The sequence below is a fragment of the Pleurodeles waltl genome, chromosome 5 (genome assembly GCF_031143425.1).
Source record: "Pleurodeles waltl isolate 20211129_DDA chromosome 5, aPleWal1.hap1.20221129, whole genome shotgun sequence".
Classification (NCBI taxonomy): Eukaryota; Metazoa; Chordata; class Amphibia; order Caudata; family Salamandridae; genus Pleurodeles; species Pleurodeles waltl.
This window is the reverse complement of record NC_090444.1, coordinates 1,738,147,705-1,738,172,787: the sequence shown is the minus strand read 5'-3', so window position 1 is coordinate 1,738,172,787 and position 25,083 is coordinate 1,738,147,705. Positions and strand designations below refer to the sequence as shown.

At 48.4% G+C, this 25,083-nt stretch overlaps 1 protein-coding gene across 3 annotated transcripts in view; it reads left to right on the top strand.

Moving 5' to 3' along the window:
• Window positions 1-12,620: 12,620 nt before the first annotated feature.
• Window positions 12,621-25,083, top strand: part of LOC138296728 (cysteine-rich venom protein-like) — a 225,900-nt gene continuing 213,437 nt past the window's right edge. For 2 of the 3 annotated variants that reach the window (XM_069236131.1, XM_069236133.1), the window contains exon 1: window positions 12,621-12,726. In XM_069236131.1, the coding sequence (XP_069092232.1) occupies window positions 12,639-12,726 (88 nt within the window). In that variant the 5' untranslated portion in view covers window positions 12,621-12,638. Of the gene's footprint in view, window positions 12,788-25,083 lie in introns of all 3 variants that reach the window. The other variant, XM_069236132.1, reaches the window with a different exon arrangement.

The window sequence follows — 25,083 nt, the reverse complement described above, 5'->3', positions numbered from 1 at the left end:
CAAAAAGCCAGGTCCAACACACAGCAACAAACATATGCCTAAAAAACATGCCTAACATATTACCTTCACCAATGCTTGTTAGCAGTATCAACACTATTATTCTGTTGTGAAAAGGATTGCAAATAGATACTTTGTGAAAAGTTGATACTGAATGCTAAGGTCTGTGGAAGGTGAGGGGTCAGAATCACTTCTATCTCACTTCATGACACTTACCTCAGCCATCTCTCACTACATTAGTCACTTACTCTTTTTTTCTGCCCTTATCTGAAATCCTCCAACTGCATATCCCACATAGGGGGTCATTCTGACCCTGGCAGTCATGGACCGCCAGGGCCAACGACCGCGGGAGCACCGCCAACAGGCTGGCGGTGCTCCCATGGGCATTCTGACCGCGGCGGTACAGCCACGGTCAGAAACGGGAAACCGGCGGTGTGTTAAAGCAAAGTGTTAAATAATTTGACTCATGAAAACCTTTTTATGTGTAGGCAGTGATTTCATGGTCAGTAGGGGATCCCTTCCCATTTGCAGGTGGCTTACTACCTCCTTTGAGTTAGTGGTTATTAGAAATAGGGTTTTTGGCTGACAAGCAGGTTACCCCCTGTTCAAGCAAGGACCCTCACTCTAGTCAGGGTAAAAGAGAATCACCCTCAGCTAATCCCTGCTTACCCCCTTGGTAGCTTGGCAGAGCAGTAGCTTAACTTCAGAGTGCTAGGTGTAATTTATTTGTACCAACACACACAGTAACTGAATGAAAACACTACAAAATGACACAACACCAATTTAGAAAAATAGGAACTATTTATATAAACAAAACAAGACCAAAACGACAAAAAAACAACATACACAAGTCAAATTATGAATTTTTAAAGAATAAACTAAAAAATAGCGCTTAGAAACAAAAATGCTTCTATGAGATGTTAACACGGCATCGTGGTGGAGTCGTTTCCAACAAGCCGGCACCAGCGGCGCTGGACACGGAGTCGCGTAGACCCCCAAGTACAGTACCTTTGGTGAAGAGTGAAAACAAGCCGATGCGCGAAGTCGGGGATCGTGCCGTCTGTGCGAAATTTTGAATCCGCGCACTTCGAGCGGCATCGGTCACGACGTGGGGCGGCGACTTCCACGGAGTCGCGGACTTCAGCGGGGCTGCAGCAGCGTCGGTCAGACGTCGTCCGAAGTCGATTTCCTTGGATTTCCACAAGCTTTCCTTTCAAGGGCCCAGGAACTGGATAGGGCACCACTTGTCAGAGCATGAGTCTCTCCGGAGACTCCAGGTGCTGGCAGAGAGAAGTCTTTGCTGTCCCTGAGACTTCAAACAACAGGAGGCAAGCTCTAAATCAAGCCCTTGGAGATTTCTTCACAAGATGGAAGGCACACAAAGTCCAGTCTTTGCCCTCTTACTCTGGCAGAAGCAGCAACTGCAGGATAGCTCCACAAAGCACAATCACAGGCAGGGCAGCACTTCTCCTCAGCTCTTCAGCTCTTCTCCAGGCAGAGGTTCCTTCTTGTTTCCAGAAGTGTTCTAAAGTCTGTGGTTTTGGGTGCCGTTCTTATACCCAGTTTCTCCTTTGAAGTAGGCCTACTTCAAAGTAAAGTCTCTTTGGAATGTGAAATCCTGCCTTGCCCAGGCCAGGCCCCAGATACTCACCAGGGGGTTGGAGACTGCATTTTGTGAGGGCAGGCACAGCCCTTTCAGGTGCGAGTGACCACTCCTCCTCTCCCTCCTAGCACAGATGGCTCATCAGGATAAGCAGGCTACACCCCAGCTCCCTTTGTGTCACTGTCTAGTGTGAGGTGCAACCAGCCCAACTGTCAAACTGACCCAGACAGGGAATCCACAAACAGGCAAAGTCACAGAAATGGTATAAGCAAGAAAATGCTCACTTTCTAAAAGTGGCATTTTCAAACACACAATCTTAAAATCAACTTTACTAAAAGATGTATTTTTAAATTGTGAGCTCAGAGACCCCAAACTCCACATGTCCATCCGCTCCCAAAGGGAATCTACACTTTAAACAGATTTAAAGGTAGCCCACATGTTAACCTATGAGAGGGACAGGCCTTGCAACAGTGAAAAATTAATTTAGCAATATTTCACGGTCAGGACATATAAAACACATTACTATGGGGGTCATTACAACATTGGCGGTAAAAGCCACTTACCGCCGTGCAGAAGACCGCCAACACACCGCCGCGGTCGCGGAATTCCGCCACAGCTATTATAACCCACATCTCGGAATCCGACAAAATTCAGACACCAACACAAGTCCGCACACCAAAGGTCAGTGATAAACTGGCGAAAACAAAACCTCCACCGTCACGCCAACAGAAATACGCCCACACTATCACGACACACGAATCCGAGTGGCGGTCTTTCAACCGCGGTATTCCATTGGCGGTACACACCCCCGCGCTCAAAATACACACACATACAAAACACTGCCACATTGGACAATTCGAAATACACACACCTGATACACATACACACACCACTCCCACACACCCATTGCAATATAAAACACACCCACATCACCCACAAACCCTTACGACCACATTTACAGAGAGAAGGCCAGAGAGAGACACCACCATCCACAAACTAGCAGCCACAGGCACACAACACCATCACCCACACAACTTCCACGCACAAAACACCACATCCCACTACATATCACCACACTTATCACCACACACACCACCCCACACATCACCTACACCACCCCATAGCACGGCAAAGACACCCCAGGTTTTCGGAGGAGGAGCTCAGGGTCATGCTGGAGGAAATCGTCCGGGTAGAGCCACAGCTATTTGGATCCCAGTTGCAGCACACCTCAATTGCAAGGAAGATGGAGCTATGGCGAAGAATAGTCGACAGGGTCAACGCAGTGGGACAACACCCAGGAAATCGGGACGACATCAGGAAGAGGTGGAACGACCTACGGGGGAAGGTGCGTTCCGTGTTCTCAAGACACCACCAGGCAGTTCAGCGGACTGGCGGCGGACCCCCACCTCCTCACCCACAACTAACAACATGGGAGGAGCAGGTCTTGGCGATTCTGAATCCTGAGGGCCTCGCAGGAGTCGGTGGAGGAATGGACTCTGGTAAGTCAAATCTTAACTATTACATCCCCCACCCTAACTGCATGCTATCACATACCCCCACCCTCGCCCCCACCCCTATCACTCCAACTCCTCACAAATGTACCAATATCACAAACCACACATCCCAACACCAAGCCCTGCATGCAACAATAACGCATGGACACCCATCACTAAAGCATGCCCACTGCACATACCCATACACCCCCCTAAACCATCATCACACAAGCCCCCACACAGGAATGCCAGCACTGGGGTAACGGTCACCCACCTATTGCACACCATGGCACACACAGATGCAATAATCATGCCTTTCCACCCCTGCAGGACCACTACCCAACATCACCAGACAGGAGGGTCCAGACATGCCCACTCCACCCACAGGAGAGGCCCACAGTGATGACAGCAGCTCTGTCCAACTGGCTCTAGATGACCAGCCCGGACCATCGTGGGCCTCGGGACAGTCGGTTCCCCTCACACAGTCACAGGCCACCACAGACCTTCCCTCCTCTGGTAACACCAGCACAGCACCCACCCAGCGGGCCCATACCTCCGTCCCCAGGACACGTCAATCAGCTGTGTGTCCACCACTACAGGGAACCCAGGATAAACCACCACCCCAACAACAACAGGGACCTGGGGGCAGTGGTAGTGGGCACACAGTCCAGGGGACGGAGGCCCAGGAACACAGGGGAACTGGGAGGGCTGCTGTGCGACAGGGGGCGGACAGGCCAAAGGAACCCACTCTCCACGAGGCCCTCTCCTCCATCATGGGAGCATACCATCACTTCCAGGAGACAATGGCAACGGTCCTGGACAAGTTTCAGGAGGAACAGTATTTGGGGTTCAGTGAGTAACTCAGAACCATCAGCTCCGCCCTGGGAACCATCGTAGGGGTGCTGAAGGAAATACTCAACACCAGGAGGGACACTGTGGCACTACAAGGGGCCCCTGACACTAGCATGGACGATGAACTGCCCACCACCTCCGCCGGCGCTAGTGGACAGGAGGCACGCCACAGGACCACCACACCAGCATCCCACCAGAGAACCACCCCGCAAACGGTCCCTGAGATCCAGGAACAAGACAGAGCACGATGCCAAGACCACCGCCAAGAAATGAGACCACCCTGATTGTCAAGCCACTGTCCCACTTTGCCACCCTGTCCATATAGAAACTGCCCCAGCTCCACTTCCTATGCCCACATGGGCAATGCACCTGTGAGACTAATAGACTGGACTCTGCCATGGACACTTCTCTGCCATCACCCCTCACCATTTGACTTCCCCCTCCAATATTTTGTATGTAAATAAACACACCTAAAGCACCAAAAGATCTGGAGTCTGTCTGTGATTTCGAAATAGTGTATTTGCAATTACAATGACACAATTTTCAGGAAATAGTAATGTCAACATACCTATGTCACACAGCTCTAGTCCATGAGGAATCTAAGCAGATGACACACAGTGGGACCCACACCTGTGAAACCGTAAGGGAAAGTGACAACTCAGTGACCATAGACTGGGTGAAATCGACGGACAGGATAGAGGTAGAAGTGTAAAAGTACTTGTAGTAGGCAGGAATGTATTCTCACCTGTGTTTCACTGGAAATATTGCTGGATGACTGAGTCCCTGTTGTCAATGTCTTCTTTCTCTGCTTCCTTCTCATCACTGTCCACAGGCTCCACAGCTGCCACAACACCGCTATCTGGACCATCCTCCTGCAGTAAAGGCACCTGTCGGCACAAAACCAAGTTATGAAGCATAGAGCAGGCCACGATAATCTGGCACACCTTCTTTGGTGAATAGAATAGGGATCCACCTGTCATATGGAGGCACCTAAACCTGGCCTTCAGGAGGCCGAAGGTGCGTTTGATCACCCTCCTAGTCCACCCATGGGACTCATTGTAGCGTTCCTCTGCCCTGGTCCTGGGATTCCTTACTGGGGTCAGTAGCCATGACAGGTTGGGGTAACCAGAGTCACCTGACAGCCACACACGGTGCCTCTGGAGTTGACCCATCACATAAGGGATGCTGCTTTTCCGCATGATGTAGGCGTCATGCACTGAGCCAGGGAACATGGCATTCACATGGGAGATGTACTGGTCGGCCAAACATACTACCATCTGTACTTTCATGGAATGATAACTCTTCCGGTTCCTGTACACCTGTTCACTCCTGTGGGAGGGGGACCAAAGCCACATGGGTCCCATCAATGGCACCTATGATGTTGGGGATATGTCCAAGGGCATAGAAGTCACCAATCACTGTAGGCAAGTCCTCAACCTGAGGGAAAACGATGTAGCTCTGCATGTATTTCAGAGGGCAGACAACACTCTGGACAATACGTTGGAAAACATAGGCTGGGACATCCCTGATGCCATGGCCACAGTTGTTTGAAAAGACCCACTTGCAAGGAAATGGAGCACTGATAGCACCTGCACTTGAGGGGGGATTCTTGTGGGATGGCGGATTGCTGACATCAGGTTTGGCTCCAACTGGGTACACAGTTCCTGGATTGTGGCACGGTCAAACCTGAACGTGATAATCAAATTTCTTTCCTCCATTGTCGACAGGTCCACCAGTGGTCGGTACACCAGAGGATTCCGCCATCTCCTCACATGTCCCAGCGGACGGTGCCTATGAAGGACAACAGCGGGCACAGAGTCAAACAACTCAGAGCTATCTGCACAGAACACGATTCATACACAAAATCTGGCCTGTATGTGTGCTGAGAGTAGGCCTACGTATGTGTGACGCAGTTGGTAATTAGGCCATGTGTGCCCCTGAAATGGCGGCTGCTTGACCTCTAAAGCGGGACAATGGGATGTGAGGTAACTGCGCTGGCGTTGTGCACCGTCGCAGTAGGTGGTCAAAGACCGCGGCGCAATGCTGCATTGGTTAATATTGGACCCTATGGGTCACAGGAGCCAATGACGATGTACGCCGGCGGTGATGGTACGCACCGCCGCGGACGTGACTGCTGCGGACGTGACCGCCATTTTCTAGCTGTTGAATCACTCGATACCTGATCTTCGACAGGAGAGGACCTACACTGCAAGTGCTGCTGTGACCTCGGTCTGGAAGAGACAATGGCTTGTGCGTCTGGGGAAAGGGCCCCTGCCTTCACATCGGAGGAGTTGGAGAAGCTCGTCGATGGGGTCCTCCCCCAGTACACGCTACTCTACGGTTCTCCAGACCAACAGGTAAGTACACAGGGAGCATGTTGTATGGGCTATGCCTGTGTGGAGAGGACTGGTTGTAAGAAGGAAGGGGGCAGAGTTCTGAGTGCATGAAAGACAGTGGGTGCATGTGCCACATGGCAAGGGTAGGGATGGGGGCCACTCACTTTGACGGTGCAGTTGGTAAGGACTTCTCTTCTTCCCCTGTACATTTCATGCAGGTCAGCGCCCACCAGAAGAAGGATATTTGGCGAGCCATCGCCAAGGATGTCCAGACCTTGGGGGTCCACCACAGATGGAGCACCCACTGCCGGAAGAGATGGGAGGACATTCGCCGCTGGAGCAAGAAGACGGCGGAGGCTCAGCTGGGGATGGTCTCCCAACGTGGAAGGGGTGCCCGTCGAACCATGACCCCCCTGATGTTTCGGATCCTGGCGGTGGCCTACCCTGAGTTGGATGGGCGCTTGAGGGTATCACAGCAGACACAAGGGGGTGAGTACACTCTCATTCAGCTGACTTTGCATGCAGTGGAGGGGTCTGGGTGGGGGAGGAGGCCTGTGGGTTTCCCTAGGCCAGGGAGAGTTCCTTAGGCTAGGCCCCTTTGGCCCACCACCCCACCTCTGTAGAGTGCCAAGTACAGCTATTCATGCACCTGTGTCATCTATGTCTGCAGATGTCATCCATAGCCTTCTAGGCCATTTCCCAGGAATTGCACTGTAGAGCCCAACAGCGCGATGTAGTGCAGGGGGCTGCTGTGTCTGTCTTGTCCGCCAACGGTAGCGGTAAGCCATGCACTCGACCTGTCTTCTTCTGTTTCCCCCCCTTTTTTGTGGTCTCCCTGTTCCTGTGTGCATTAGCATCATCAGGCGGAGGAGCAGTGGCACCGGAGCACGAGGGAGCTGCATCCCACATGGCCATGGAGGCCCACACTACGGACTCTGAATACACCAGTGGAACGGAGGGTGAGGGGAGCACCACGGCGGTGACAGGAGCTGAAACCAGTGACACGGACTCGTCCTCCGATGGGAGCTCCCTTGTGGTGGCGGCAAGATCTGTGCCCCCCACTTCTACAGGTACAGCCGCCACCCACCCTACCAGCACCGCCCTCCCAGCAGCCCCTCAGCCTTCGCCCCGTGCCCACTCACCCAGGAGGGTGGGCATCACCTTCGCCCCAGGCACCTCAGCCCCTGCCCCTGTCACCTCTGCTGCCCTCAGTGAGGAGGCTATTGACCTCCTCAGGTCACTCACTGTTGGGTAGTCTACCATTTTGAATGCCATCCAGGGTGTAGAAAGGGAGTTGCAACAAACCAATGCATTCCTGGAGGGCATTCATTCTGGTCAGGCTACCCTTCCTCGAACCTTTCAAACTCTGGCCTCAGCACTGATGGCTGCCATTGTCCCTGTCTCTAGCCTCCCTCCTCCAACTTCCCCCACCCAGACCCAATCCCCTGTACCTCTGCCTATCCCAAGCACACCATCAGACCAGCCTGCACACACCTCACCACACAAGGGAAGCTCAGGCAAACATAAGCACCACACATCCCACAGGCACTCACTCAAGCATCACACACATACAGACACAACAACATCCACTGCCTCCACTCTGTCCCCCTCCTCCTCGTCTCCCTCCTCCCTCCCAGTCTCATCTACACTCACACCAGTATGCACTACCACTACAGCCACTACGTCCCACACCCGCACACTCACCACCACACCCCGCTCACGTGCACTCACCACCCCCACTACCATTCACACGTCCCGTGTCCTCTCCCAGTGTGTCTGTGACACCCCCTCCGAAGATACACAAACGCAGGCACACACCCACCCAACATACATCCACCTCACAACAGCCTCCAGCGCATGCACCTGCACCCAAACCCACAAAACTTACACCTCCTACAACCACCACCTCTTCCTCCACTCCCAAAACCCATCCAGCTACCCGTCCCAGTGTTTCCAAACAACTTTTCCTGTCCACCCTTAGCCTATTTCCCACCACCCCCCATCCAACTCATAGGTCCCGTACTAGCACCTCAGCCACAAAATCTCCGGGACCAGTGGTGCCTGTTGTCACAGGTATGTGGAGTCCACCGGCCACCAGGATAGCCAGTGTGTCACGGAGCCACAGCACAGCCATTCCCCCCCCTGTGAAGCACCAGAAGTTGGCCAGTGCCCGGCTGGAGTCTTCGCCCGGCTGGAGTCTTCCCCCTCTCCCGGCAGGAGAGGGGGAAGACTCCAGCCAGCCAAGCCGCTCACAGGGGTCCCGGGTGGAGTGTGGACTCAGCTGTGACTCCTCCCAAGGTGGAGAAGGGGCAGAAGAAACCTGCAAAGTCTGGGAGGAGCAGCACGGCGGAGAAGACCGCCATCATCCCCGCTGGCCAGGAGGCCACCGCCAGCCCCATCGTCTGTCCAGGAGGACTCCGCCAGCCCCATCGTCGCTGTCCAGGAGGACCCCGCCAGCCACAGCCCAGCTGCCCAGGAGGAACCCGCCAGCCACAGCCCAGCTTCCCAGGAGGGCCCTGCCAGCCACAGCCCATCTGACCAATGAAGGACCGTCAGCCACAGCCCAGCTGGGCAATGATGGACCGGCAAGTCAAGCACCGCTAAACAGGGCAAGGACCGCCAACTCAAGCAACGCTGAACAGGGCAAGCACCGCTGAACAGGGCAAAGACCGCCAAGGCAAGCACCGCTGAACAGGGCAAGCACCGCTGAACAGGGCAAGGACCGCCAACTCAAGCACCGCTGAACAGGGCAAGCACAGCTGAACAGGGCAAGGACCGCCAACTCAAGCACCGCTGAACAGGACAAGCACTGATGAACAGGGCAAGCACCGCTGAACAGGGCAAGGACCGCCAACTCAAGCACCGCTGAACAGGGCAAGCACCACTGAACAGGGCAAAGACCTCCAAGGCAAGCACCGCTGAACAGGGCAAGCACCGCTGAACAGGGCAAGAACCGCCAACTCAAGCACCGCTGAACAGGGCAAGGACCGCCAACTCAAGCACCGCTAGCCCATGAGCGGCAGGGGCAGTGACGCAACTGGGACCGTCACAGGGTGAGTGATGCACTCTGGGCACCAGTCCCCCTCCAGCACCAGTGGAGACATGCATCCACTCCATCTGTCCTGCACAGGATGAAGCACTCTGGGCACCAGTCCCCCTCCAGAATGAGTGGAGACATGCATCTACTCCGTCTGTCCTGCACAGGATGAAGCACTCTGGGCGCCAGTCCCCCTCCAGAACCAGTGGAGACATGCATCCACTACCTCTGTCCTGCACAGGATGAAGCACTCTTGGCACCAGTCCCCCTCCAGAACCAGTGGAGACATGCATCCACTCCGTCTGTCCTGCACAGGATGAAGCACTCTGGGCACCAGTCCCCCTCCAGAACCAGTGGAGACATGCATCCACTTGAGAGACTGTGGCTTTGCACTCCCCAGGATGGAACAGTGGGCAATCCACCCACTGTAGAGACTTGAGAGACTGTTGCTTTGCACTCCCCAGGATGGAACAGTGGGCAATCCATCCACTGTAGAGACTTGAGAGACTGTGGCTTTGCACTCCCCAGGATGGAACAGTGGGCAAGCCACCCACTGTAGAGACTTGAGAGACTGTGGCTTTGCACTCCCCAGGATGCAGCAGTGGGCAATCCACCCACTGTAGAGACTTGAGAGTCTGTGGCTTTGCACTCCCCAGTATGGTACAGTGGGCAAACCACCTATATGTCCTACCCTAACCATACACTGCACCCTGCCCTTGGGGCTACCTAGGGCCTACCTTAGGGGTGTCTTACATGTAAGAAAAGTGAAGGTTTAGGCCTGGCAAGTGGGTACACTTGCCAAGTCGAATTTATAGTTAAAACTGCACACACAGACACTGCAGTGGCAGGTCTGAGACATGATTACAGAGCTACTTATGAGGGTGGCACAACCAGTGCTGAAGGCCCACTAGTAGCATTTGATTTACAGGCCCTGGCACCTCTAATGCACTTTACTAGGGACTTACTAGTAAATCAAATATGCCAATCACAGCTAAACCAATCGCATACACATTTTGTAAAGGAGCACTTGCACTTTAGCACTGGTTAGCAGTGGTAAAGTGCCCAGAGTGACAAAAACAGCAAAATCAGAGTCCAGCACACATCAACACCCTGGGGAACAGAGGCAAAAAGTTAAGGGAGACCACGCCAAGGATGAAAAGTCTAACGTTTTATATCATAAGGAATCAGTATTTGGAATTGACGCCCTTTACATGCCCATCCAAATAGTGATTGCCAATGGTTTCCTGAATCTTTTCCAAATTGTTAAGTGAGTTTAGTTAATTTAAAAAAAAATTTAAGGTTAGTGAATCATTTCACTGAATTAGAGGGTTTGGAAATGCTAAAACCCTTTATACACTAAGCCCTAGTTCACATATATGTTGAGTAGGACATCTGACTTGCCTCTGAGTTTTACTACGGGCAGTGTTGTCCAGGCAGGAGGAAGGGTAATGAATGTTTCTAAACTGATGTTTTTAAACTATCACTTTTTATAAACACCTCTCAATGCAATGATATAATCTGATGCAGCATTGTAAAACCCTTTTTAATTGGGAGTGAATTTCTCATATGTTTACATGATGTTTGTTGCATGGTTTGTTTGCCAAGTATTTTCAAGACTTGGCTCATTCACAAGCTTTTAGAGCCAACTCAGACCCCAGGTTTGCTTCTGGCTCAGGTCTCCCTGTTAGTATGTGGGCTCACACACCTCTACCCAGTCTGTAGCAACAGCGCATCAATGCCTCTGTTGCTGCAGAGGGCCAATCCGTCTGTCACTACCAGGCCAAGACCCAACAATTAAATTATAAGGGGAGGTTTTCCACTCCACACACCCCTCTTACTGTTGCTGCCTAATTGTTTACTGCCTCCATTAAGCAGTTTGAGATTAATCAAAAGCATTAATAATGGTGGGAGCTCTGACTGATGGCAGTGGAAGTAGCAGGGTATGCTGTAGCACCCCCATATATCTTTGATGGAGTCCAGATAAATAAATAGGACTAAAGAGTCCTTTATTAATGTTGAAGCATTTACAGTGCATTGAAATGCAGATTGTCTCATGACAGGAAACACCATGCAGTGCTGCTATTTCTTATAACAGTATGTTGCATGACTCTGTGTACAGAGTGTTTTGTAATTTCATCTAGTGATATCCTTAATTGGGTACACATGACAGAAACGTGCCACTTTAATCCACAGAATTTGTAACACATAGTTAAATCAGCCACGGCCTATCCTAACGGGCAGAGGTGCAACGCCCCTTCTTGTTCAGGTCCGGCAAACAGAAGCTAGACATGAGCTATATGCCCAGGTTCTTGCCTGACTGAGCTGAACTTTGCTGGGCTGAAGATGTCACAGCTCCTCTGGGCATGACCTCTTCAGCCTGGCAATGCTCCTAGAGAACCTCTCCTTGTGACGAGGGGGAGTGTCACTGATTGCCTCGAGCCTGGCCGCTTCAGTTTTAAACCCTGAAAGGACCACGGCCAAGTGTCAATCAGTAACACCTGGTTACAAACTGGGGTAGGGTCAGCAACTCTCACCGACCTCATCCCACTTTGTGATGTTGTAGGGACTGCTGCCTCACATTTTTCAAGCCAGCAGTCCCAACCCTCCTGGGACCTTCGAGGCAGAGCAGTAGCACTAAAGTGTTATGTTTTTTTTTAATGGTTGGTGTTTGCGTGTATGTATGAATATTTGGGAATACATTTTGTGAATGGATGTGTGTGTGAATGTATGGGTGTGTGTGTGTGTGTGTGTGTGTCCTGTGTGCGTGCCCCCATCTCTGTTAAAATGACTGGCCACCACTGAGTTAAATACAGACATGCACGGGCTTTATAAAACAAATACCTGTACCTCAATATATATCACAGCAGTATGGAAAGTGCATTGAAGGAACGTTACATCAGGTCATGTCGATGACCAGCACCCCTATTCTGAAAGCTGTTCCTGCACCTCTGGCTATGACACATTTTCATCTATGATCCATTTGCACTTGTGCCCCACCACATTGCACAGTGCTAGTTAGTGAGCAACTAGAAATGGACTTTGCTAAAGAATACAGCAGGCCCCCTCATCCAGAACCTTTCAGCCATGGAGAAAACATAGAAATATGTAGACACCGTGCTACATAACCTAACTACTTGAAAGATGAACGCAAACTTGTTGCTGGCATCTGTCCATTATGTCAACAAAAACAATGCGAAATAATCAGTCCTGCAACATTTTTGCACATTCTGTTTTAATGCTTTGTTCTGAGCGGGTCGTCCAAGAGTTAAGTGCCCAGTAAGCCATTAGCTAAATACCCAAACGCATTAAAAGAATATGAAATGCAGTTGTTCACTTCATACTTCCTGCAGCTTCTACTGTTGGGTCCACACAGACCGGCTCCCATTTGTCTGCATCTCTTTATGAAGGGTGAGTTTCATCATGTCCCAGGAAAGGGCCCTTAACAATAAAAGGGGAGCTCAACAGAAGGGTAAGTTTCCTAAGAGTTTTTAATGATTACAAAGAAAGTCCACCTATTTTGAGCGGATTCTGACACCATTAAGGAGGAAGGAAAAATGATAATCATTATTTACACTCACTTGTTCTGCAAGGTTACAATTAGGACATGCTATACAGCTTTCGTGGTAGTTGGTGGGGATTTGCAAACATTTCCCTTTTCAGGCTTCGTGTACCTTCTCAAAATGTTGAAACATTTGAAAATCTGTCCTTTAGTTTTAAAAAGAAAGAGTGTATTTCGTGGGAAAAGATCTCTTCAAAAGTATTTTAATTATTGAGATTGTCCCCCAGAAATCGTTTGCAGAAGTTTTCTGTAAAACACTTTTTGTAAATAATTTTGCCTGGAGACGTTTTGAGAAATGGTTAAACTTACTGTCTTGGAGGGTAAAATCAAGCAGGTCCAAAGGCCTAGCTTCCCCACCCACTCTCCCACTTGAACTTATGTGCCGTCAGTACTGGTGAAGGCTCTTGCGACCCGACTCAAGCCTCTCGAAACACTCTCCAGCAGTGCTTAATTTGTGCGTGTTGTTTCCGGTGCTGAGCACCGGCACTTATTTTTGAGGGCCGCAGCTTATTCTTCTGCCTCAAGCATTTGCTGCGAGCAAAAGACTCACATGGGAAAGACGGAGGAAGGGAAAAACGAAAAAGTGTCACAAAGGGAGAAAGTAGAAAGCTGCTAGAGTGAGCTGAAGGGGCAGTGGATTGTAAATGTATTGAAGAGGCCCGAGATGGCTTCAGGATTATGCTGTCTCAGTATTTGGTGCTCGCACATTTAATTGCAGCAGCCACATGTTTAAGAGGAGGGCTTTGGCACCGGCATGTTATTATTTACAAATTAAGCACCGCTCTCCAGGCCTCTTTCTCTCTCTCTCTCTCTCTCTCTTGCTCTCTCTCTCTGTGACTTTTGAGCACTTCTCGTACTTTTTCTGCCTTTCCTCTCAATCTTACGTTGACATTTTGGCATTTTGCACTCACTCTTTGAGACTTCATACTCATTGGCTGTGCCGTTTCTCTTTCTGCTTTTTTCTCTCACTCTTACTACAACTTTTCAGTGCCGTTTCTCTTGCTCTTTTTGCCTCTGTGCCACTTCCCTCTCTTTTCTCACTCTGACTTTTCAGTGCTTTTCTCTCAATCCTTTTGCCCCGCTGTGTCATTTTTCTCACTCTTTTCTCCCTCTGATTTTTCTGTGCAATTTCTTTCACTCATTTTGCCTCATTGTAGCATGTCTGTGCCGCTTCTGTGCTGTTTCTCTTTGGCTTCTTGATTCCATTTCGGCGACTTTTCTGTTCCGTTTCTCTCAGTTTTTTTGTCTCAGTGCTATTTCTCTCACTTATTCTCACTCTCTGACTTTTCTGTGCCATTTCACTCGCTCTCTTTGCCTCTTTGAGCCATTCCTGTGACTTTTCTGTGCTGTTACTCTCATTCTTTTCTCACTTTCTGACCTTTTTGTGCCATTTCCCTTGCTCCTTTTGCCTCATTGTGCCATTTCTCATGCTCCTTTTCTAACCTTTGCCATCTCTCCAGCCTCTCTGCACCCCTTTACCACCCGCTAAACACCCCACTTCTTCCACACAGTCCTTACCTGCTCCTTCACCCCTCTCTCCTTCATTGCCATAGGGCTCCCCCTCTGACCTGCCACTTGCTCACCTCCTAGGACCTGCTTAATGGTAGGTGTGCAACTGGCATGCCAAAAGTGGGCCAAAGGCACACATCTGTGCCTGTACTGCCACAAGAAGCTGATACCCTGGTCCCCAATCTCACTACTATGCCACTGATTTCCTTTGCGCCTTGAACCCCAGATGACCTACTGTCCTCTGCTAGAGCACCACACAACACAACACAGATGAAGTTTTCACCTTTTCCCTCTTCAGTTTCACCTGCACCACTGAACAAGCAACACCAACCATGAACATACCCACTACCCTCACTTACACACACACTAAACACTTACCAACAAACACATCAACACCCCCACTCACCAATGTTAGGCATGATCTCTCATAGAGCGAGCACACCATGGATCTGGGGCCTCCTCTAAGGCACCACCCCAGACTTCTTCTTCCTCATGGAAACATGGCTGACCACAGGTTCAATGCCACACACTGTCACCACCAGCCCTGCTGAATACAATATGTCCAGGCAGGACCACCAAGGTAGCTCAAGAGGAGAAATTGCCATTGTCTAAAAGTCACCTTCATCTGCACTGCCTCTGATGAAGATAGAACAAACTACATTGAGCACCTCAATTTCAAACATCAAATCAAAGCAAATTCCATCCTGGGTGGGACCCTAGTCTACTACACCCACGCCCTCGAGCTAACTTTGCAAGTAACATCACAGACTTCATCGCTTTACCCCAGTCATCAATGCCAGAGCTTCATCCTATTACGAGACCGCAATTTTTATTTTGAATTCCAGAGCTATTCCAACTCAGCTACACTCATTGACAACCTCAGGAACGTAGGACTAACCCAACACGTCAAGAAGCCCAATCTTCTTGCCAGACACATCCTAGACCCCATATTCACATTTTTCAACTACATTAAGATCAACCGCCGAAGACCTATTACCTGGACAGATCATGCTATAGTCAGTTTTATAACTAACACCCAAAAACCCAGAAGAGCCCCCACAGTGAGTCTAGCATTCCAACACTGGAGCAACCTAACAGAAATAGACTAGGCAACCTCCCTACACAAAAACAAACCACAATCCAAAGGCATCTTGGCACACAACATTGAGAACTTCAACTTTATTGATCACCAATTAGCCCTCATGAAATAAAGCCACACAGGAAAAACTAGAACACAACCAGCTGGTGCACAGAAGACCTCGAAAAGTGCAAGCAACTGGGATGGAAATGGAAATCCAGAAAAAGGGAATTTGAAAAAGACATCTAGAACGCTGCCCAGAGGAAATACCACTAGCTCATCCGAGAAACCAAGAGATGGCCCTAATCACACGAACAAACGTCAGCCCTGTTAGAAATGGGGTCTTTGGTTGACAGTCAGGTTACCCCCTGTTCAAGCAAAGACCCTCACTCTAGTCAGGGTAAAAGGGAATCACCCTCAGCTAACCCCTGCTTACGCCCTTGGTAGCTTGGCAGAGCAGTAGGCTTAACTTCAGAGCGCTAGGTGTAAAGTATTTTTACCAACACACACAGTAACTCAATGAAAACACTACAAAATGACACAACACCGGTTTAGAAAAATAGGGAATATTTATCTAAACAAAACAAAAACAAAACGACAAAAATCCAACATACACAAGTCAAGTTATGAATTTTTAGAGATTAAACTCAAAAATAGCGCTTCACATTTTAAACAGGAGCACTTGCACTTTAGCACTGGTTAGCAGTGGTAAAGTGCCCAGAGTAACAAAAACAGTAAAATCAGAGTCCAGCACACATCAACAACCTGGGGAACAGAGGCAAAAAGGCAAGGGAGACCACGCCAAGGATGAAAAGTCTAACAAGCCCCAACATCAGCAAAGAGATCTTTGAAATCGTCAAAGACTTCATCACACCAACAGCTGTCATTGGAAACATCAACCGCCACAAGATCTGTGCAAAGACCTATAAAACTTATTTTGCAGCAAAGTTACAACCATATACAGCACCCCCCCAAACTAGTTGTCCAACTCCAGAAATTGCCCACTGACGAAGAAAGACAACACATTCACCACATAGGACATCATTATCATGGAGAAAGCCACAACAATCATAAAGACCACTCACTCTGAAGGAGCAGTCCCTATCAGGAAGGCAATCATTCCTGTTCTCAACATCTCTGTCAGTACAGCCACCTTCCCAGAACCATATAAACATACAACCATCACCCCCCTTCCAAAGAAGGCCTTGATTGACCTGACCAATCTGGCAAATTACCAATGGATATCCCTCCTACCTGACCCAGCCAAAGTCCTGGAGAAAGCCATGAACAAGCAAATTTTCTAGCTTTTCGATCATGCCCCTAGATCTGGCCTCACACATCTGCTACAGAGCATCTGGATATTCTCATTGATGATTAGCATTCCATAAAAACATAGATAACATAACAAATGTATTAAGTGGTGAGTCAGCATCAGACATATTGTGGTAAATTGTGGGATACGCTCAAGAACAGTAAACTGTTTAAAAGAAGATGATAATAATAAATATATGGTCTTTTATAGATATGTCTTTGCCACATACAGAAACAACATATTTAAATACAATTACAAATCAATATTTACTTGTTACAGCTTCATAGTAAGCAAGCTGTGGAAAATATTCTGGAGTTTGGTATTATGTTAAATGTTAAAGTGATATTAAAATTACTTCGTTAATTTAATTTCAGCAAAAGTGTAACTACAATTGTGTGTATGCAGTCTTAAAAAACAAAGTTAAAATGAAGTTATAGTTAGCTTTGGTTATGAAAAATTATCATATATGTACAACAGACAGGTAACCAGATTCAAAGCTTATGTATTGCAGTCATAACAATAACTTTGGAATTTCAGTGTTTAAATTAACCACGGCCGACTGTGGTGTAATCAGTACATTTTTAGGGTTTAATTAAAAACATGCTAATGTATTATAACCAAAGCTAACCATAAATTCACTTTAGCCTTTGTATTATTCTGTGATTTTTTTTTAATTATATACCAGCAATACAGTCACTACCTTGCCAGGGCATGCCAAAGATTTCAATTATTTAATCTTTAAGTGCAACTACTGGTAGCTATGGCAACACAATAAAAATCCACTCCAATTTGTACAACTAGATTAGTCCTTAATTAACAAAATTATACCAAAACATCAAAAATGCAAAATGGGGAACCACAGATATGATTTTTTAGAGTTCAGATATAATAGTGCCAAAAAGTACAAAGCTCCATCGAGAGTCAATGGCATCAGTAGATCGTGACCTACACTTGATGTGTCACTAACCTATAGGTACCACGGGTTTGGTACACCAAGCAGAGTGGCCAAGGGATTGGAATTTGGGAAGTTTTAAAAAAGGTTTCTAAGTCCCAATCTGAATAGGGACTTCGCTGATTTTCTGAGAAGAAAATCTCCAGGCGGGACAAACCTGAAATGCATTCAGACGCCGTGGAAGTGCCATTCAGAACTTTTTCTTGGTCTTTCCCTTGAAGCTCTGAAAGTTGGATTAGACTAGGGTACTGTTTCTGAGCTTGATGCTAATTCCAGATTTCCATTTTATCTAAGCAATAACTCGCAAACCACATACACAACGGGACATCTTTCAACTCTCAAATACATAATATACTAGTCATTACACAAAGAAAAATATTGAGAACACCGTGGTAGTGCACCTCAACTACACACTACTGTGCACTTACAAAGATCTTATTAAATGGCACACTGCCCGGGCAATGTTGTTTACCCAGAATCAGAGTGCCATTGTGAGACCAGTTCTCCTAATCATCACAATAACACACGCTTACACCTCCAGGCATAAAAATATTATCACATCACACCGCACACCAGCACAAACAACAGTGAACAAACATTGTACTAAATCACGCTATGCACCCAGAGTATTCCTTGCAATAGCAACAAAGCTACACATTCAAAACGTGCATTCATTCCTCTCTCTCGAGACTTTCCAGGCACCTCAGAAATTTTCAGAACACTCAATAACACAACCACTAGACAAAGTAACACAACAGTTATCCCGATTAACCGTGCTATGAAGGTTGGAGGCAATGTGTGTCCATGATGTGTGAACAGTTCCCTATAGAGTACCCTTGTTCTATTTTCGTTTGTGTTGATTTTAACCATTGCGTTGTCATATGAGTATTTAGTTGTGTGGTACATGTTCCTTTTCCTGTCGATTGTATTGGTGCTTTACACATGTTGTATTTTTGCGATATATCATGTATATTTGTGCTGCTTATGCCTGTGTCGTGAGGCGGGAAAATGTGCTGAGCCTGAAAGTGTTCTGTACCCGATAAGGGTCAGGATGCTTCTTTTGTGGAATGCTGGTGTCATGGTGTGTGGGAGCTAAAAGGTGTCTCAGTTGAATGAGGAGACCTATTAAACTGCTATCAAGCTCCAGGTGCAGACCCTTGTTGGAAAATCTTGCAGCTGTTATATTGCTTAAGTCTAACAGTCCCTTAAGTTGCCAGGAGATTTCCTCACACACCAAATTACACTGTAGTGTTGTAATTTTTATTTGTGCCTAATTCGGTTTGTGAGTGTAAATTCGCATTTTGGGATTACAAATTCTTTTTCTACACGTGTTAAAAAAGCCACTTGCAAATCAAATCAAATCAAATCATTAACATTTATAAAGCACGCTACTCACCCGTGCGGGTCTCAAGGCGCTAGGGGAAAAAGGGGGGGGTTATCGCTGTTCGAACAGCCAGGTCTTTAGGAGTCTCCGGAAAGCGGAGTGGTCCTGGGTGGTCCTGAGGCTGGTGGGGAGGGAGTTCCAGGTCTTGGCCGCCAGGAAGGAGAAAGATCTCCCACCCGCCGTGGAGCGGCGGATGCGAGGGACAGCAGCGAGGCCAGAGGAGCGGAGGAGGCGGGTGGGGACGTAGAAGCTGAGGCGTCTGTTGAGGTATTCCGGTCCCTTGTCGTAGAGGGCTTTGTGTGCGTGGGTGAGAAGTCGGAAGGTGATCCTTTTGCTGACAGGGAGCCAATGCAGGTGTCTCAGGTGTGCGGAGATGTGGCTGCTGCGGGGTATGTCGAGGATGAGGCGGGCCGAGGCGTTTTGAATGCGTTGCAGGCGATTTTGGAGTTTGGCTGTGGTCCCGGCGTAGAGGGTGTTGCCGTAGTCCAGGTGGCTCGTGACGAGGGCGTGGGTCACGGTTTTTCTGGTGTCGGCGGGGATCCAGCGGAAGATCTTGCGGAGCATGCGGAGGGTGAGGAAGCAGGCGGAGGACACGGCGTTGACTTGCTTGGTCATGGTGAGAACAGGGTCCAAGATGAAGCCGAGGTTGCGGGCGTGGTCTGTGGGGGTCAGTGCGGTGCCGAGGGCCGTGGGCCACCAGGAGTCGTCCCAGGCGGACGGGGTGTTGCCGAGGATGAGGACTTCCGTTTTTTCCGAGTTCAGCTTTAGGCGGCTGAGCCTCATCCAATCTGCGACGTCCTTCATACCCTCTTGTAGGTTGGTCTTGGCGCTGGCGGGGTCCTTGGTGAGGGAGAGTATAAGTTGGGTGTCGTCGGCGTAGGAGGTGATGATGATGTCGTGCTTGCGTACGATGTTGGCGAGGGGGCTCATGTAGACATTGAAGAGTGTCGGGCTGAGTGATGAGCCTTGGGGTACGCCGCAGATGATCTCGGTGGGTTCTGAGCGAAACGGAGGGAGGTAAACTCTTTGGGAACGGTTTGAGAGGAAGGAGGCGATCCAGTCCAGGGCCTGCCTTGGATCCCGGTGGAGCGGAGGCGGGTGATTAGGGTGCGGTGACAGACGGTGTCAAAGGCAGCCGAGAGGTCGAGCAGAATGAGGGCGACTGTTTCACCGTTGTCCATCAGGGTTCTGATGTCGTCAGTGACTGAGATGAGGGCGGTTTCAGTGCTGTGGTTGGTTCGGAATCCGGTTTGTGAGGGGTCGAGCAGGTTGTTGTCTTCCAGGAAGGTGGTCAGCTGTTTGTTGACGGTCTTCTCTATTACTTTGGCTGGGAAAGGCAGAAGAGAGATGGGGCGGAAGTTTTTTAGGTCGCTCGGGTCAGCCGTAGGTTTCTTTAGTAGGGCGTTGACTTCGGCGTGTTTCCAGCATTCGGGGAAGGTAGCAGAAGAAAAAGAAGAGTTGATGACGGTCTGGAGGTGCGGGGTGATGATGTCGTCGGCTTTGTTAAAGATGAAGTGCGGGCAGGGGTCCGAAGGGGCGCCGGAGTGGATAGAGTTCATGATGGATTTGGTTTCTTCCGTGTTGATGTGGGACCAGTTGTTGAGGGTGATGGCCATGGATGCCGGTTCGGTGGGGTATGGTTGGGTCTGGTGTCCGAAGCTGTCGTGGAGGTCGCTAATCTTGCGATGGAAGAAAGTGGCGAGGGATTCGCACAGATCCTGTGAGGGCGTGACGGCGTTGGCGTTGGCGCTGGGGTTGGAGAACTCCTTGACGATGCTGAAGAGTTCTCTGCTGTTGTGTCTGTTTTTGTCCAGTCTGTCGGTGAAAAAGTTCCTTTTGGCAGCGCGGATCAGGTGGTGGTGTTCGCGGGTAGCGTTATTGAGGGCGGTCATGTTGTCAGCGGTGCGGTCCTTGCGCCAGGCTTTCTCAAGGGCGCAACAAGTTTTCTTTGATTCTTTGAGGGTGTCAGAGAACCAGAGAGGTTTTTTGGTGTTGGTCTGTGGATGCGTGCGTTTGAGGGGAGCAAGGATGTCTGCGCAGTTGGAGATCCAGTTTGTGAGGTTGAGGGCTGCGTCGTTGGGGTCGGTGGTGAGGGTGGGTTGGTTGGCGGCGAGTGCGGAGAAGAGTTGCTCTTCGGGGATCTTGTTCCACTGTCGACGAGGGATGGGTTGGGTGCGGAGGTGGCGGGTCTCGCGTCGGAATGTGAAGTGGACGCAACTGTGGTCGGTCCAGTGTAGTGCGGAGGCGTGGCTGAAGAAGACGTGTTTGCTGGCGGAGAAGATGGGGTCAAGCGTGTGTCCGGCGATGTGGGTGGCGGACTTGCACCACTTGAGTAGCAGGTCCCCACACCAGACCAGGCCGAGGATAAGGGTTTTACGATGGAAGAGGGGTAGTGGGAAAATATGTGTAATTTCCTGCATGTGTATCATGTCTAACTATCCCGGAGATGATGCTTTAGAAGATGCCTCATCACTTAAACTTTGCAACACAGCAGATGCCGGATCCCAAGTAACAAATAAGCATTGTGCCCGAGATGTTTGAGTGATCTGTTGGCATAACTGCTCTGGAATGCACCAAACGAATGAAGTGCTGGCCGGAGTTCAAGTAGCAAAAAAAAAAAGCAACTTATCGTCGACATCCATTTTGCATAAACCTGGCAGTGTGTATATGGAAAACTATAAATTCTGTTATTTGGCAACATAGGTATGGAGGCTACAAATGTTATATCCTTCAGGATTGAATTAGCCCAAGTGTAGCTGACAAGGGCAATCTAATAATTGATTCCATTATGCGACCAGGGCTGTCATTACATTTCAAGATGCTGCTGTCATGTGCCAGAATGCAGCCAATATATATCAATGTTTTTCTATAATGCTCCATTATTCCAAGGGGCATTACTGCACAAAGAGACACACACATAGCCTAAGAAGGACCATGCATGCCTGCACACATACATAGGTAAGAAACAGGTAAACACATGCATATTCTCAGAAGTATAGCAAAGAAATTCACAGATCCATGTACAGGCCGATGCTGAAACACTTGATCATCCCTGAACACATGCCCACACCACAAGCTGGTCACCAAACATTCTGCCAAGCCTCATTCAATAACAATGCATTCAGAAACAAAAATCAGCACATTTAGAACATGCACGTGACTAGCACAAAATAACATTTAGGCTTCTACTGAGGATCACGAGTGTTCAAAGATTTCTCAAAATATCTTTCCCATAAATCTCCTTATGTGGGCGTTTAACCTTCTGGTTAGCTGATGAGCGGTCCAACTTTAGTCAGTCCTATTTTTTTAGTTACAGTACATCGCATTTTGTTATAACATTCCAAGTATTGTCTCATGATTTGTAGCATGCACATAGATGTGAATAAAAATGATGCCACACAAGACATTTGTCAATTACAAAGCTACAGAACTTCTTGCAGGGCGATTAGAAAATGTTTAATTACCAAGAAAACATTCTTAATTTGTGATCATTTTTCATCTCAAACAACTATACTAAAACAACATGATCTGTGAGCAACTTATGCTTCCTTTCAAGAGGAATCCTGAAATTCCATTTCAGGAAGTTTTCAGGCAACATCATTAACTCTGTCACATTGCTTTTAAGCACAGGTACAGCTCACTTTCTTAACACAGGCCATAGGGGATAGACCCAAGAAGGTAAATGATCTGTCTATTATTGGTCTTGGTGCTCATCCACTCCATCCTCCTGCTCCAGGGCGCTGCTGCTGGTTGCAGCTGATTGGGGATCCTGACCCACCTGGTAGGCTAAAACATATCTGCACAGACCTTTCATCTAGACAAAGGCTATCCACAGGAAGCCACAGAGCATGGATTTGTCACCAATGGGCTCCAGCACAGATCGTGCAAGCCAAGACAATGACAGGAAAGACATAACTAAAGGCCTGCCAAATGTAGCACGTGGTGCATGTTTCAACTGCAAATTCAGCCTGTCAAAATAACCCTCTTTGACAGACCTAAACCCTTCTCTTTATTATTATTAAGCCACTGCTAAGTAGGCCTGACTGCATGGTCTTTAAGAGTAGAAAATTTAGAAGTTTAAAGTTATACATATCCTAACACTGAAAAGACCCCAAAATACTATTTTCACTGTAGCAGTTTGAGCTGTGTAATAAGAACGCAAAATGTTACAATATTAAATGTAATATTGCTATCCCCACTTAGGGAATAGCTATATAATTAAATATTACTTTTTGAAAAAAGTTTATTACAAACCCAATACATTGGTAATGTCAGATTTTTAATAAGGTTAAAAAGTTGTCTGTTACCTGCCTCTAGAAGGCCATTTGCATAAGCGTCAAACTATCACGCAGGAGCTGACGATATGTGAATGTGCTCCCGAAGCTGAGACAGAGGCTTTGGGTGTGAGGAGTTTTCTTGTTTACCTGGCAGGCTAACCATCTGTGCTGTGCCCAGGAACTTAATTACCTTCAAAAGGGTTGAGGGAGTGTCTAGGATCTTCCACACTCACAGCATGGCAAACTAAAAATCTCTAATAAAAATCTGGCATCAGAATTTATTTCTTTTTACATCCTCCTTTATTGGCCATATTTTTTTCTTTTTTCAAATTTAACTCCTGCCTCACATTTGTGCACCTGTGACTTTTGCTTACAAAGATGGAGTTGAAGTTCAGCAGCATTGATGCCCTCAAGGTGACAGAGTTGAAGAAGTTCTGCAAGAGAGAGGGCTGACCGTGGGAAAGAGGGCCACCAAGGTGGACTTATTAAAGGTCCTCAGAGTGTTTTAAGAAGCACAATATGCAGCAGAGGAGCAGGAGAGGGATGATCTTGATGATGAGGAAGAAGGTATAGAGAATGAGGATGAAGAGTGACATAGCCTGGCCACAGACCCAAAACCTGCAGCAGGAGAAGGAAGTGGAGAATAATTTGGCCATAGGATCAAGATCCCCTGCTAGAGCAGAGAGCTGTGTGCCTTGCCATAACCTGTCCCCTCAGGAATTGGAAGACAGGAGACCTAAAAGAAAGGTGAAGCTGCAGCCTTCCCGAATTAAACTAGCTATAGAGGAAAAGAAAGCAGCTGTAGAGGAGAAAAAACTAGCCATAGAGGAAAAGAAAATTCTTCTGGCTCGTGAAGTCAGTCAGAATGAGGTGGACTTGAAAGACAAACAGCTCACAGAGTAAAGTAGCGATGGTGTCAATGATATCACAGAGTCTAATGGAGGTAGTAGGGTCCAAAACCATAAATACCTGGTGCATAGTTCTATGGTATGTTTGTGGTAAAATGGTAAATTGATAAGTTGTTACCTGCATATGAAATAGCCCTGTGTATCCACAGGGTTCCAGGGAAGGACTAATGTCTAGTCTCTGGAAGCCTGTGTCAAAAGTTGAGAAGGGTACGTGTTGGTCTTAGAAATAGCTGACAAGACTTTCCATGTTCCCATGAAGGCAGCCTTTGCTATCAAATTTCATCAGAACATTCCTGGAGCTGTGTACGATTTCGATGAAAGACTGGCCTGATGCTGAAAGGGCTTCCTTGCTGTCTAAAAAAGGAAGATTGGATCTGCTTGCCTTGATCCCAGGCTCCAGACAGTGATCCCAAGTGTTTGTTGGCTGACCTTCTGTATAAGGTAGAGATAAACAACATACTTCCAGAGACCTCCCTGCAACTACATGGAGGCAGCCCTAACTGACCCTTCCTGAGCCCTGCTGCAGGACTCTGCTGTAGTGAGTCCTAATGCAAAAGAGTTTCCCTCTGGTCCTGGACCATAGGTTGGCATGAGTGTGGAATCCTCAAGCAAGGGGGAAAATTCTTAAGTTTGTGCTCCCAGCGGCCACAAAGTGACCTCTTCGTGCTATGAACTAACTGGCTGCAAAGACTGTCACAGTGAAACTCTAGCGGGGCATGCTCTATGTGCGGACACCGATAGTCTGCGACAATTGGCAATGTGAGACCTGCACTTTTCACCAATAGC